Source organism: Oratosquilla oratoria, chromosome 6 (genome assembly GCF_046742065.1).
Source record: "Oratosquilla oratoria isolate Oo_2021 chromosome 6, ASM4674206v1, whole genome shotgun sequence".
NCBI classification, from domain to species: domain Eukaryota; kingdom Metazoa; phylum Arthropoda; class Malacostraca; order Stomatopoda; family Squillidae; genus Oratosquilla; species Oratosquilla oratoria.
In genome coordinates, this window is record NC_134782.1 from 58,258,304 (window position 1) to 58,273,655 (window position 15,352).

The 15,352-nt window shown below is 39.5% G+C and overlaps 1 protein-coding gene across 4 annotated transcripts in view; it reads left to right on the forward strand.

The window, feature by feature from the left end:
• rdx (BTB/POZ and MATH domain-containing protein rdx) overlaps nt 1-14,967 on the forward strand; it is a 375,601-nt gene extending 360,634 nt beyond the window's left edge. For all 4 annotated transcript variants that reach the window (XM_076187015.1, XM_076187011.1, XM_076187012.1 and 1 more), the window contains exons 3-10: nt 262-404; nt 683-804; nt 1,280-1,431; nt 2,930-3,057; nt 3,338-3,515; nt 4,084-4,262; nt 6,680-6,822; nt 10,015-14,967. In XM_076187015.1, coding sequence (XP_076043130.1) covers nt 327-404; nt 683-804; nt 1,280-1,431; nt 2,930-3,057; nt 3,338-3,515; nt 4,084-4,262; nt 6,680-6,822; nt 10,015-10,162 — 1,128 coding nt within the window. In that variant the 5' untranslated portion in view covers nt 262-326 and the 3' untranslated portion in view covers nt 10,163-14,967. The remainder of the gene's footprint in view (nt 1-261; nt 405-682; nt 805-1,279; nt 1,432-2,929; nt 3,058-3,337; nt 3,516-4,083; nt 4,263-6,679; nt 6,823-10,014) is intronic.
• The last annotated feature ends 385 nt before the right edge of the window (nt 14,968-15,352 follow it).

Here is a 15,352-nt window from a genome sequence, read left to right on the forward strand (position 1 = left end):
AACTCCCGCTGTCTTGCTTCCCTTTCTGTCAACTCACCCGCAGAATACATCTTTTAAAGTTCTCTGTTATCTCTCAGCAGGAAGTCTGAACTTAGTCTCATTTTCTCATTCCCGTTGTTATAGTAGTCTGTCCACGTCATTAAGCCAGTCCAGTCCAGCTCGTTCCACCTTGCATGCCAGTCTTGAGTCTTTGACAATGAACTGGACTCAGGTCATAGCGACTGACCTAACTTTTTAATCCATCTCTCATTCCATCTTCAGGTGGAGGAGGAGGTCACGCACACACTGGACACGGAGCAGGCCACGTATCATCAGGTGGAGTCAGCATGTCAGTCTCAAGGGTTCCATCCCCTTTGCCCCCAGAGAACAATACACCAGTGGCAGAGAACTGGTGTTACACCCAGGTATGTATTTTAAGTAGTTAATGCTTTGTTCACATAATCGGCAGTTTTCCCCTGTGAAACTCCTTCAAGTTTGTCAAAATTTGAAGGTGGGGAAACAAACTGCAACTGATTGATATCAAACCAAACTAAAGTTATGTTATTCAATACAATTAAATTTGTAAATGTTAATAATTCTGTGCAAATCTTTTTGAGTTTTAGAATTATATTAAAGGTTTATCAATTAATTTCTCCATGTGCTGAATATATATTTATATATTTTTTTTCTTCCTTTAATTTAGGTCAAAGTAATTAAGTTCAGTTATATGTGGACAATCAACAACTTCAGTTTTTGTAGAGAAGAAATGGGTGAAGTTCTAAAATCGTCTACATTTTCTGCAGGCGCTAACGATAAATTAAAATGGTAGGTGGAAATTGCCTGATTTGCAAGACTCTCTCTTTCTCTCCCTCTCCCCATCTCTCCCTCCCTCTGTCTCTCATAATAGCATCTAATATATTAAGTCAAGTAAAAATAAAATAATTTTCTTCATGGTGTACCTTTTAAAATGGCTTATGTTCAGTATTGACTCATTTTAACCCTACACCGTCAGTAATTATGCATCAACTGAAAACATGCAGCCAATATTGGTCTCGGGCCTTTCCATAGATTTCTCAAGAAAGAAGCTTTGGATTGTTGTTTATTGTAGTCGTGTGGCCCACTCTGTCTATGTCACTGGCTGAAAATTGATAAAGGGAGCAGTCTCTGGTTGCTAGTTTTCCCTAAGCTGATGCAGGTATTTGTGCCAGAGGGCACATCCAGTAGGGCAGATAACGTGATTCTGAGTGTAGGTGTTTTTTAAATCTTCCAAATTTCTCATGAATTGTATTTCACCCCCCAGGTGTTTAAGAGTGAATCCAAAAGGTTTGGACGAAGAAAGCAAGGACTACCTCTCCCTGTATCTACTCCTTGTCTCGTCCAACAAAACCGAAGTGCGCGCCAAATTCAAATTTTCCATCCTCAATGCCAAAAGAGAAGAAACAAAAGCAATGGGTATGTAAGAACAAGTACTTTTATTTGTTTTTCAAATTTTATGTGTTTGCCCACTATCACATTTCTTTTATCAGTGTGTGTTTCATTGATATATATTCTTGTGGTCAGCATGAGTAAATTTACAGTAGGTCATCAGTTTCGGACTAAAAGGGGATAATTTGTGTCAGACTTCTGTGGGAAATATATACTTTCTGAGGGATCAGGTCTGGTCTGGGCACAAATTTTTTCCCTAACCAGGACTTACCTCATCTATTCCTGGCATCTATTCCCAAATGTCTGTCTATTTCTTATTACACTTTTTCATCCCCCAAAGCTTCTCTCAATCTACATTCTACCTCCACTTCTCCCTTTCCTGCCACGTTTGCCCCCAAGTATCTAATGTTAACCATTTCCTCCAGCCTTTCTCCCTTAATACTCACTTCCAGTTTGCTGCCATCCTCTCCCTTTATACATCTGAACACCTTACCCACATGTATCTTCAAGTACCTTCTTTCACACACCTTCCCAAAGTCTGTTGCTAACTTCCTTACCCGGCATTTATATATATATATATATATATATATATATATATATATATATAGTATTTTTCATGTTGATTATGGAAATTACTTTTATTTTCATCTATTACCAATATTTTCCTTGAAATTTTATTTTGAAGATAACTTGTCTTCCCCTTTTTTTATTGTCTTTTCCCAACTTTAGACTCAAAAGTAAAGGGAAATTACACTCTTAATTTTACTCTTTTTTCTTATGTGATAATCCAGGATTACCAGTGAATGGGTAGCATGGTGGTTGAGGAAGCATTTTTTGTTCTGACACATGTCACCATCATAAATCCTACTCTTTCTCCACACTTGAGAGAAGAGCGATTGTCAGATGAACTTTCACTGTCAACTGATGTATTCAAGCTTCTAATTGAAGCTTCATATTAATTCTCATCTTCAGAGCTCTACATCTGGGCATAATTTATTTATTTAAAAAAAATAGTGAGTGTGTATGCTCAAAAGCAATGATTCTGCCTCATTTGCTTCATAGCCTATCACTAACAAATACATCCCAAGGTGGATAAGACACAACTATCAGACCTATGATTCACCTTACAATTCAATGAGTATACTTGTTGATGGCTGAGAAGGGCCCTAATTCAGTGATTATATTTGTCTGTGTGTGTTTTTGAAGCATTATATTTGGAATCGCACTCTGAAAAAAGAAAAATTGGGTGAAGACAAGTTTACTTTCATCCTTGCTGGGTAAGGGGTTAATCTCTCTTCTGGTCCTGCTACAAGTGCAGTGTTGTCAGCAAACAACAACTGGTGTATCTCACACTTTTCCCCATTTCCTTTAACTATCTCCAATTCCTAGCCCATTACCCATGCATGTACCTCTCACACCCATCCATGTATACATTGAACAGCCATGGTGACATGACACATCCCTGGTGAACTCCCACCGATATCTCAAACCACTCTAAATATGCTTGTTTTTTCCCTCTGTACAGAAAGTCAAAGAGCATACAGATTTGTCCAGGGCAAGGACTGGGGCTTCAAAAAATTTATACGAAGGGATTTCCTATTAGACGAAGCAAATGGTCTACTACCAGATGACAAACTCACTCTTTACTGTGAGGTAAGTTAATGTTGGGCTGGCTTTGATACTTTAGAGGATGTGAGAAATGTTTGTAACATGAAATTATGTGAAGGTCGAGATAACATTGCTTTTACCATTAAAGTGAGGGGCAGATGTTTATATAATGGATAATATTTGGATATAAATCACACTAAATTCATGGAGTTTAGTGGTTTATGGTCAGGTGGTAGACTGGATTGTGATTATTCAGTAGTTAAGGTTGATGATATTTAATCATAATTACTATTACTCAATTTCTTATTGTATTATATTCAAACAGGTCTCGGTAGTAGCTGACAGCATGAACTTCTCAGGGCAAAGCAATGCTGTACAGTTTAAGGTTCCGGATTGCCGACTTTCAGACGATCTTGGTGTTTTGTTTGAGTCCCAAAGATTCTCAGATGTCACTTTATCAGTCGCAGGGAGAGAATTCCAGGCACATAAAGCAATATTAGCAGGTGAGATTTTTTAATGTGAGATGGATGGATGTGGTGAAGGGGGTCTTGGGTCAAAAGGGAATGTGTTGATCAGGGAAGGGATTAGTATAAGTGGAGAATGGTAAATAAATAGACATGACCCAAAAGGTTAAGTCCTTATATTTAATTACTCAAAAGCAGACAAGGAGGGAGGGTTGCCACATAAAGCAACAGTTGGAGTAAACCAATTTAGGCTGATTGGACCTGCTGTTGTCCTGTGTTTTGTTGCATTGCTTCAGACCCAGACAGTGGGCAAGGATGTCTCTCCATGCACAAGGAGCTAAGACAAAATACACATGGTGTGGGATGGGTGGGTGATGGATTAACCTGGCTGGCTGGCTCCCTTACAAGCTTTTTAGAGAATATAGATATTTATTTTTAGTTTGTTAGTGCCAATTTTATAGAAGCTTGAATATTATTTCAGCAAAACTAATAAATACTGTAGATTCAAAATAATATGATGTCAAAGCCAGTTAGGTTTTACAAATCTAGAAGTTGGGTTTTGGTTCCATTCTAATTTAATGTGATTTTGTGTACTTGATTTGTCCAGCCCGTTCACCGGTGTTTGCGGCCATGTTTGCGCATGAAATGGAGGAGCGGAAACACAACCGTGTCGAGATCCAGGATGTTGACCATGAAGTGCTACGGGAGATGCTTCGTTTTATCTATACTGGGAGGGCAGCAAACCTGGAAAAAATGGCTGACGATTTACTAGCTGCTGCAGACAAGGTAATATGATATTCCTGTGATCTTTACTGCACCAGATACTATCACACAAAGATATCCAATACTCCATCTTACTCTGCCCCACCATAGCCATACCCAGACAACAACACAATATTTCTTTCTTTAGTGACGTATGGGCCAATCTGGTAGCTGTTCCCGGTTACTTGAGAGCTCTGGGGCAACAGCTTGATTGATTTATCTCTTTTGTGTCACAATGCAGTCCTCTTCCCTTACCTTATGTATAAACAAATTAAAGAGAAGTGAGTGTGTGCTCAAATCCATTCACTCTCCTTATAAGGCAGAAAGGTCCTTTGGCATATGGTCCATGTCTATTGCCAGTCTTTTGTTTACTCATTATTTTCATTTGCCCTTACCATGCCAGTATTCTTTGATCAGCGCGATCTGCTGGTTCTTTCCGCCCCTGTTTCACATCCACATTTCTCACTTTATCCATCCTCATAACCCCCACCATGCTTAAAAAAATTATTTCAACATGTGCAGGCTGTTTCTTTCTCCTTCAAATTTCAAGTCTGCTCCATACAGTGGCACTGGCAAAATCACCCCTCATACAGTGTTCCCTTTGCATTCATCCTCTTGTGGCACTTTTCATGTTTCATTGCTTCCTTTATTCTATTATTCATATCCAGCCTACTGCTACCCCCACCTCTTGTATGTTTCATCACCTTAGCTTTGCCCACATTTACTCTCACCCTTCTACTGTCACATATCCTCACAAACTCCAGAACAAAAGAATTTGATGTCCCTTTTGACTTGGCTGCCTCTTTCCTACCCACACTTAGGCTCTATTTCTATTTGGAAAGGTTTTGACTACCTTCAATATGTGTACATACATACATATACCAAGGCTTTTTCCCCCCTTACAAGGGAGGTAGCCAAAAAGGGAAAGGCATAAAAACACTCCCACCCATTTCATCCCTACATACACTCCACACCCCTCCCACCCTCCCTCTCATCTGAGCACCTCCTGGATGACGGGTCATCCCTGCACCCTGCCCACCGCCCTGGGTCAGAAGCAGTGTCGCAAGACACAGCACATCCACAGCAAGGCCGCTTCATTTAATCGGCGACCCCCCTACTTTCTCTTATTTCATACATCCACAACACATCATATATTGCCTTCTGCTCAATCCTGTCATATGTTTTTCTACTCCAAAAACCAACATGGGGAGACTAGGGCCAGCAAACTAACTGGTGGTCTCCAAATCCACAAAAGCTAAAGTGACATCCCTACCCAAAAGCTAAAGTGACATCCCTACCCATTACTTCTTACATATGTGCCTCACAAAATATTTTTTATTTATACATCCTATTCTTTTTGTAAACCCACACAGGACTTTCCCAATTACTTGCTTTCCTCCCCTCATAGTGCTCTCAGTCATCATCCTCAAATGTTCTTATAACCTCAATCTTTTGACCACCTTCTGAAGTTCTCTTGCTCTTTATCAAATATTACATGTATATATACCAAGGGTTTTTTATTCCCTTACAAGGGAGGTAGCCAAAATAAAAAGCATAATCCACTCATCCCCACACACTCCACTCCCATTCACCACCCATCCCTCCCTCTTCTCTTGGCTCCTCCTGGATGACAGACCATCCCTGCATCTTGCCTACTGTCCTGGGTTAGAGGCACTGCAGCAAGACACCATATATCCACAGCAAGGCCACTTCATTTAATTGGTGACACCCCCCCCCCTCTGAGTACCCTCATGCAGAAAACAGAGAAATCCCCTCAGGCTGTGTCAAAAAATAATTCACACATACTCTCCCCCCACTCGCCCTCCTCCATGTATCACAGCATCATCCATACACAACCATTCTCCACTTGCCCATATCTTCTGTCTTCTCCTGTCCTTCCTTAACAGACATCCCCCTCTTTACTAATGCCCCTTTTAGCCGATCCATCTATCTCATCCTTGGTCATCCTATTGTGTTCACTCCCTCCACATCTCAAGCACATTTAAACTCTTTCTCTCTTCCTCTGTTACGTTCCATGTTTCTGTCCCACACAGTGCTGTCATCACAGTAACCCCTTCATACAATCTCCTTGTAACATCCATTCCCAAATGTCTATTTTTCATAACTTTTTAATCCCCCAAGGCATTTACTTCTCTCAAACTGCATTCCTTTTACCCACATTTATCTTCAGCTTGTTTTTTGCATGCCATCCCAATCTCTCACTAACTTCCTTAAGCCCTCCTCTGATCCTGCCACAAATGGAGTATCATCAGCAAACAACAACAAACTTATCAAATATTACACTAGATTTTGTTTTACACAAGCCTACATGTGCTATCAGTCATTATATATAGGTGTTCTCATGTTTTTTGTTTATCCTCATGAATTGTGAGGATCCTGTTTGCCCTCATTGTGATAACCTTTGGATTTTCTTATTTCAGTATGCTTTGGAGAGATTGAAGGTGATGTGTGAGGAATCATTGTGCACAAACCTTAGTACAGAGAATGCTGCAGAAGTCCTCATCCTCGCAGATCTCCACTCGGCTGATCAACTCAGGGCTCAGGCTATTGAATTTATTAACACGTACGTAGATTTGTTTAAAAATTGTTTATTTTATCTCTTACTGTAGATGATAATGGGCAGGAGATAGAGATGATTCTTTCCATGAGGTGCAGTGACGAAAGGAAACAAATGGGTAGTGGAATGAGAGGGAGTGGGTGCATAGCTTAAATGCTTACCTCCCTTATAAAGTGGAAGAGGCCCTTGTTATTTAGACTAGAAATTATTGTAATTATACTCATTGCCTTGTAATGGAATTGCTCTCATTTTTAAGGAAGTTTATCGTAACTTTTTAAATTATTAACATACAAATGATTGGTTATCTTTAGTTAATTGCTAGATGTTATTAAATGATCTCAAATGTATAGGCTCTTCTACTACATAGATTATTGTAAATTGGATGAGGAGGTGAAATGGTGGAAATGAATCAGCTCGGGATGATTGATGTTGCTGTGGAAGAGATGTGTTTTGCTGCATTAATATTGACCTCTCCAGGAGGACCCAAGATAAGAGGGGGAAGGGTGTGACTGTGTGAATGGGAGTGAAGTATGTTGGGATTAAATGAGTAGGAGTGGTTATGCTGTCTCCTCACTCTTAATACTGTTCTGTACCACTTCTCTGAATGTTCATTTTCTTTTTTCGCCAACCCCACTTGAGTCATAAAAGGCGACAAAAACAGGACAGGGATAGGACTAGGCATCCTACTCTCTGTAGCCCCAAAGGGGACATTTTGTTTAGTGGGGGGAGCAAAGGTATAAGAGGGCCTGGGAGGAGTTTTCCAACCAGAACCCTAAGGTTTGGGTCTTTTAATGTGCATGAATGAGGTACAGATGAAAGTAAAAGGGAAGAAATGGGCAGTATGTGAGAAGAAAGATGATGTGTTAGCAGTGAATGAAACTTAAGTTGAAAGGGAGGGACAAGTTTGAGTTTGGGAGTGGAGTTGGGTGTTAGAAGTGAAGAGAGGACAAGGGAGAGAAGGGGTGGCTATACTAGTAAGTGAAGAGATAGGTAAACGTGTGGTGGAGTGGAAGTTTTTCAATGTTAATGTGGATGAAAGTGAAACTGGGAAGGGAAATATGGGTATTTGTAAGTGCACATGACCCAGGTAGTGAGAAGAGTGTAGAGGAAATGGAAGCTTTTTGGATAGATTTAAATGAGTGCATAGAGGGATTAGGGAGAAATGTCATTGTAGTGGTATTGGGAGATCCTAATACTTGGTTAGGAAATGAACCAATAGACAGTGGTTGGGAAGTGTAAAGTTTAAAAAATCATAGTGGAGAGTTGATGGTGGAGATGTGTCTTTAGAGTTGATGACAGCAAATGCAGTGTTTAGGAAGAAAGTCAAGCATTATTACTCATAGGAGAGGATGGTGGATGGAAGGGTGGTAGATAAGGCTTTAATGGATTACAAAGTGGAGACCAGGAGAAGAATTGGAAGATTTTTAGATGTACATGTTCTAAGGGGAGAGAGAGTGGGGAAATATCAGATCATTTTTTGGTGGAAGCTAAGTTGAGAGTGGAAGATAGATGGAGAAGGAGGAAAAGGACTAAAGGTTGGGAGGTGCTTAGAGTAAACTGCTTAACCACTTCAGTATGATGACACCTACGTAGGCATCATGAGGCACAAGTGGGTACACAAGTATGCTGGTGTCAGCGTCTTTATTATAAAAAAAATTGCAGTTCTACATGAGTTACCACTGGATTCTGTGAATTGGTTTCACATTTTCTGTAATTATTATTACTCAGATTAAAAGAGAATGAGTAATACAGCAGTGACTTTATATTTTATAATGCGAGTAGTGTTATGAATCATACATATGACAGCCAGTGCTGCACATGAGAATTTGACTCTTACCAAAATGGAGTACAAGAAGCTGAGAGAGGAGTGGGAGGGAGTGAAGAATAGAGTAGAACTAGGAGTGGAGGAGTAATAAGGATGGTTCAAGGAGGGAGTCACAAGGTGTGCAAAGTAGGTGTGTGAAACAAGGAGGATGGGAGAAAATAGAAGGAAGGGTAGTGAGTGGTGGGAGGATAAAGCAAACAAGGATGTAGAAGAGAAGAAGCAAACATTCACAGATTAGTTACAAAATAAGATGAGAGAATCTTATGAGAGGTACAAAGAAAAGAGAAGTAAAGCATTAAAGGAGGCAAAGAAGAGAGCAGATGTGAAATGGGGTAACAGTGAGAGAAAATTTGAAAGTAATAAAAAGATGTTTTGGAAGGAAATTAAGAGAGGAAGAGGAGGCAAATCAAGTAGAGAAGAAAAGGTGAAGGTGCAGATGGAGAGATGATAATGGAAGAGACAGTAAGAGGAAGATGGGCAGTCTTTTAATGAGTTGCTAAATGTGAAGGAGGATAGTGAGGGAAAGGTAGTTGTAGTGGGAAGCACCAAGAAAATGACCGTGATGAATGATGAAAATTGAAGATAGATAAGGAAAGATGAAGTGAAAGCATTTATTAAAATGATGAGAGCAGGCAAGGCACCTGAGTCAGATGGGTGTCATGCAGTGTTTAAAAAAAAAGGGAGGTACAGTGAAGATGGACTGGCTGGTGAGGGTTAATGTTTGTGTAAAAGAGGGTAGACCTGTATAGTTCCACTTTACAAGGGAAAAGGGGACAAGTGTGAATGTAATAGTTTCAGAGGGATCAGTTTGTTGAGTGTAGTTGGGAAGGCTTATGATTGAGAGGATTAGGAAAGGAACAGGGAGTAATTGGTGAGGAATAGTGTAGGGTAGGTAGGGGTTGCATGGATCAGATTTTTGTGGGAAGGCAGATATGTGAGAAAGCTAGGAAAAGGTAAGGATTGTTTGGGCCTTTATGGGTTTGGAAAAGGATTATGATTGGGTAGACAGGAAGGCACTGTGGGCAAGATGCAGGGATGACACATCAAAGAGGGGGGTGAATGGGAGTGGATTATGTGGGGATGGAATAGGTGGGAGTGGATTTTATGCCTTTGTTTTTTTGCTACCTCCCTTGTAAGGAGGAAAAAGCCATTGGTATGTGTATGTATGTATGGTTAGTGAAGTTGTATAATGTATACCTGAGGGAGGAACATGTGCTAGAGGAGTACTTGTATAGTTTCTCTTCACAAAATAAAATTAGCCAGATTATAATAATGATAGATAGGTGTGTGAAGAGTTCCCACTGATAATTTTTTCTCCCAGGAATGCACTCTGGTTAAGCATACCATTGAAACCTGACCATTTTCTGTTGCAGGCATGCCACTGATGTTATGGAAACGCAAGGCTGGAAGTCTATGATACTGAGTCATCCACATCTTATAGCTGAAGCTTTCAGAGCTTTGGCCACTCAACAAATACCCCCAATAGGGCCACCACGAAAACGAATAAAGGCGGGCCCCTGAGGCCGCCGATAGAATCCCTAAACTCCTCTGTCCTGGTGTGTTATCTCCTCAAGAACCTCAGAATGATGTGTGATGTGATAGTGATTAGTGACGGAAACTTGTTACACAGTGTGTTGAAGTGTTGGACAGTGTTTAAACACATTTTGTGTTGGCTGTGATTTGAAGGGAAACTGAAAGAGGAAAGTGAGGAGGAACTTATGGATCACCATTTTCAGAGGAGGGCCACAGCCATGTTATTGTAATCCCACCTGGCACAAGAGTACAATCAAAGGACAGTGGTGGTGTTAAATGTAGTAGACTCTTGTTTGGAAAGCTCGGGTCATTACTGCACTTGTGAAAGGAAAGTTGTACCATTGTAGTCCACCTCATGATCTCAAATGGAACCTAAAGCTGCCACAAAGATTGCACAGCTATTGCAGGGATGTTACAGCTGTTAATAGGATGTCAGCCATTACAGGGATGTGTCTGCTATTTTAATGTGTTACAGCTGTTACGTGTATGTCATGGCATGTACAAAAATGTTAGCTCTGGCAAGGATGTCTCGGTTGTTGAGGAAATTACAGTTATGTCTCAGCAGTTATAGTAAATGTCACAGTCATTAAAGTGATGTGTTGTCAGCTGTAACTGGAATGCCATAGCTGTGTCCTCAATAGCTATCACAGCTACTGCAAGGATGCCCAGGGACGCTCCAATCTTCTCTGAGAGGCTATCAAGAATTTGTAGAGGTGGGGCCATACCTACTATATATGTTTTTGTGTTTAGATATCTGTGATGGATTTTTTTTTTTTTTTTTTTTTTTTTTTTTTTTTTTTTTTTCAGCAGACCTCCATTGGACAACTTTCTTTATATGCTAGTTTACTTGTGTCTTTCAGTCCAGTGCGTCAGGCAAGCAGACAGACAGACAGACAGACAGACAGTTGAGTAGTGTAGGGGCCTTTGGAATTAGGCAACTCAAAACTGTTTGTTAACACTATCATTTAGGCTCAGGGCCCCTTCATTTGCCATCAGTAACTCCTCATTCAACCTTTAGGTCTTGGTAGATTAGTTATAAGTTGAAGGCAGGAAGACTCGTATCCAAGACTCAGAGTACCAGTACTTTGTTTTTAGTTTGCCAAAGGGAATATTAAATCTAAATAAGGGAACCACTTGCCATATATGTATACTGGAATTACTCATTTAAAGCAAGTCCAAACCAGATGGTATAAGTATGCTAAGGATTCTCTGACCAAAATGAAGGCTAGTAATGATTAGAACAATAGCTCAGTGCTAGCAGAAAGGCTAGTATATGTAGAAAATAGATCAGAGCTAGCAAGTGAGGGCTAGAGTATGTAGAAAAGTAGCTCAGTACTAGCAGATCAAGGCTAGTATATAGAGAACAGAGCTCAGTGCTAGCAGATGCTTCACAGGGTATTTTCTGATGATTAATTTTTCATGTTTTGTAATTTGCTTTGCTTTACTTGTACAGTGGGGATATTTCAAATATTGCATTTGTGAAGTGGAATGTGTGGGTTCATTCAGACTCAACAGAAATACATAACTGATCAAAGGCAGAAGATCAATCCTGATTACTGTTGGTATCTGTAGTAGGATTGGTTCACAGGATTGCAGTGCTGGCAGGTGTCTGGATGGTTGAAACTTTGGGTTGAAAAGTAGATACTATATTTGGATACCAGCACAGGTTTAGCTTTGCAGAAGTTCTGGTTTCAGCCATGTGTTTAAAACAAGTAATAAGTCTAGTTGCTACAATGGCCAGTCAGAGTTGGTAAATGTTTAATTTGTAGTAATTTTCTAATTGTTGTTTGGTAAGTGCTCAGTCAGGGTTATGGCAAATGTATCATCATTTTGGCAAATGTTCAATATCTGTTATGGCAGTGCCTTAAACTGTTATTTATTATCATTATATGTATGTGTGTGTGTGTATATATACATATATATATACACATATATATATATATACATGCATATATATATACATATATATATATACATATACACACATGCATACATACTGTATACACACACACATATATATAGAGGGACAACCCTTTATCCACAAGGAGCCATGATGGAGAGGACAACAAATTTTTGGATAGTTGTGTGATGAGTGAAGGATGAATATATGCTTCGACTTGGCTAACCCCCTAGTAAAGGGGAAAGGGCCTTTTGGTGTATGTATGTAGGTGTATATATATATATATATATATATACATATATCCCCCCCCCCTCCAGCTTCAAATAGTTTTGACATTTGTTTTCACTCATCTTGACTCGAGTTGACTTTTCAGGACTACATGTCTGTGATGCATTTCCTATCACATCTTGAACTTGACCTATTCAGACCAGTAAAAACTCATGAGACTTGAAGACAAGATCACCCCAACTTGCTCATATTTACTGGAATATGAAGGAATTTTTTTCCAAAGTCAAATGCAGATTGAGATGGTAATATTTTTTTCAAAATATACAGAATCATGTCTCGGACAACTGTGTTGTGGGAAAAAAAAAAAAAAAAAAAATCGAGATGCTTTACATTTCTCACATTTGCTATTTGTCATTTGTTGACCACAATTGTAAAGAGGAATGGGCTCATTCTTTAGGCCATTGTGTTTTTTGTACACCAGTTTGTGACTTCTCAGATTTAAGATATCAAGAAATAATTAAAATACTGAAGAACTAATGATAAATTTCCACATGTAATCAGCAAGGAAATTACATTTGCCATCATTGCCTTGACTCAGCTTAGGAAAGGTCAGTACTACTATCAGCTGGTTTATAGCTGTTTGGGTATGTGTCAGTCAGGCATTTTTAGCTGGGCTCCTCCAGGAAAGATAAACCACACCCAGGTTAGTTTCACCTAAAACTTGGCCACTGACTGCATTTGAGATAGCTCATGAAACCATACAATGGGGTGACCACCAAAGTTTATGTTATCCCCTTCCCCCATAAAATCTATGCAGTGGGAGGGGACATACCACCTTTCAAGTTGGCTTCCAGACACAGGAGATTACAGAGGCCAATCCTTGCTCACTGCATTTAGCTCTTCAAGATTGTATAGTGGTGGTTGGTTCAATACTTCATTGTATAGCCCAGCTTTGGATATTAACTCCAAGGCCACACTCCAAATACCATGAATTTCCTTGGCTTTAAGTCATAGCATCAGCATTAGTTTGCTGTTAAAGGCTTTGTTAAACATCCATTATATAATCTATATATTTTTTGTAGTTAATACATTATGTTATGTTGAATTCAGAGGCATTACCAGACCACCACTGTCTATTGTTTGTTGATCGAATTTATTTTTATTTTTATTATCACTTTTTTCACTATTGATACTGTTACTACAAATAGTTAAAATTACAGTACTATGTCAAAGTGCTGTAATTCCACTCTCAGGTTTCCTCTTCTAGGGCTCAGTTTGACCTATTTTCCATTACTTTTATGGCTTCATTCCTACTCCAAATGCAATGTTTTGTTGAGTAGCTTTGCACTGTTTAGCCAGTGTTTATACAGTGTGTTTTCAAGTACAAAGCCCTGTGTCTCTTTAGTGGGGAGAAGACCTCAATGAAGTGTTAGTTTGAAGCGTCCTTGTGTTTATCATCATCATCATCATCCAAGGCCAAGTGATTGCATGTTGTGGACATGGTTGAAGTTTTTAAGGAAGTTTATTTCAATCTTCCCTTGTCCTGTCTCATTTGGTATATTAAATATTTTTTTCCTTGTTATGCCCTTAAATTTACAGAAACTTCCTATTCTTATAAACCGCATTACCCTAATTTGATGAAGGAATCCTGCCCAACTTGCCATTTCCTGATAAATCCTTAAGCTTTCCAAAAGTAATCTATTTGCAAAAGCCTGTCCAGCAAGATCACTTGGACCATCCAAGGGAGTCGTATTTATTATTGTCAACCATTGCTGCCAAATGGAGTGCACTGTACCATGCATAGGATGGGAGTAAGTAAGTTGCAGTAGGTAGGATGGAGTATGTAGGGGGTGAAGGATTTAATCCATTCTCCCCATATACAGAATATATATATATTTTTTTTCTCTTTTGTTTTTGTTTTTGAATGTCAGTTGGTCTGTACTCATTTTTGTACAATGTTGTGCCTGATACTAACTGGGATCATGTTAAGGTGACCCCTAGCTGGGTCGTATGTATGAGCATGACCCCTGTATCGGGTCATAATGCAGTGTGACTTTATCTTGTCTCCTTATCAGGCACCCAAGGGGAAGGCCCAGCCATCAGCCCACCACAGTTGGGGGCTCTAATATCATCTTAGAGTATTAGGTGAAAGTTGAATTTGGCTCTCAAATGCCACTTGCTTCAGTCCAAAGTATAGCCAGAATGTGCATAATCTTTGATGTTGATTTTGTTATACACAACTGTATATTTAAGTTTGATTATAAAGTTTGCCAGTGTTTAGTTTTCTAGTGGTATGAAGTTTAAAACTGCTTGAAATCATCAGGCAAATGTAGTGATTGGTAAATAGATCTTATGTAAGAAGAGATTATAAAGGTCATCCTGTATGCTGCCACTATCGTGGGGATTATAAAAAAAAAAATCCACCTCCCCCAAATAAGAAGATGAATATATTCCTCTGCTGTTGTATACGAAGACTCCTGTATCATCATTTCCATCACTGTCATCATCATCAACCTGGAGGAACATGAATGTAGGAAAAAGCATAACTGGTGGGAGTAGAGGCATGGCTGGGCTGGGCTCCCCTCAACTCTGCAGGGCGAATTGGTAGACTCTGTGAGTCTTTACCTCTGTACCTTTTACCTGAATGAACTCGTCTTGGAAGAAACTGCTTTTTATTTTCACCTTTATATGCAGCTCCCATGAACTCGTCCTGGTGGTGGAGCTAAAAATCTTGTCATCGTTCCTATGCTTGTCATAAGGTGACTGAGATGGATTGAGGACACTTGGAATTCCCCTCTCTGTATTTTTCTCCTGTAAAGAGTAGTCAAAAGAGGGTATGGAAGGTTAAGATATAAAGTCAGCTCCTGAAGTGATGGCACCATATGGTTTTTGTTTCTCAATGCAGTGTAACAGAAAAATATAACATAATCATCTTACCTCCTATGATTCGTAGGAGGCGAGATAACTACAATACAAATATTCACAAGCTTATGTTCATGGCAATCATATTAAGATATATATAGTGGGGATGGGCTTGCAACCTCCTCAAA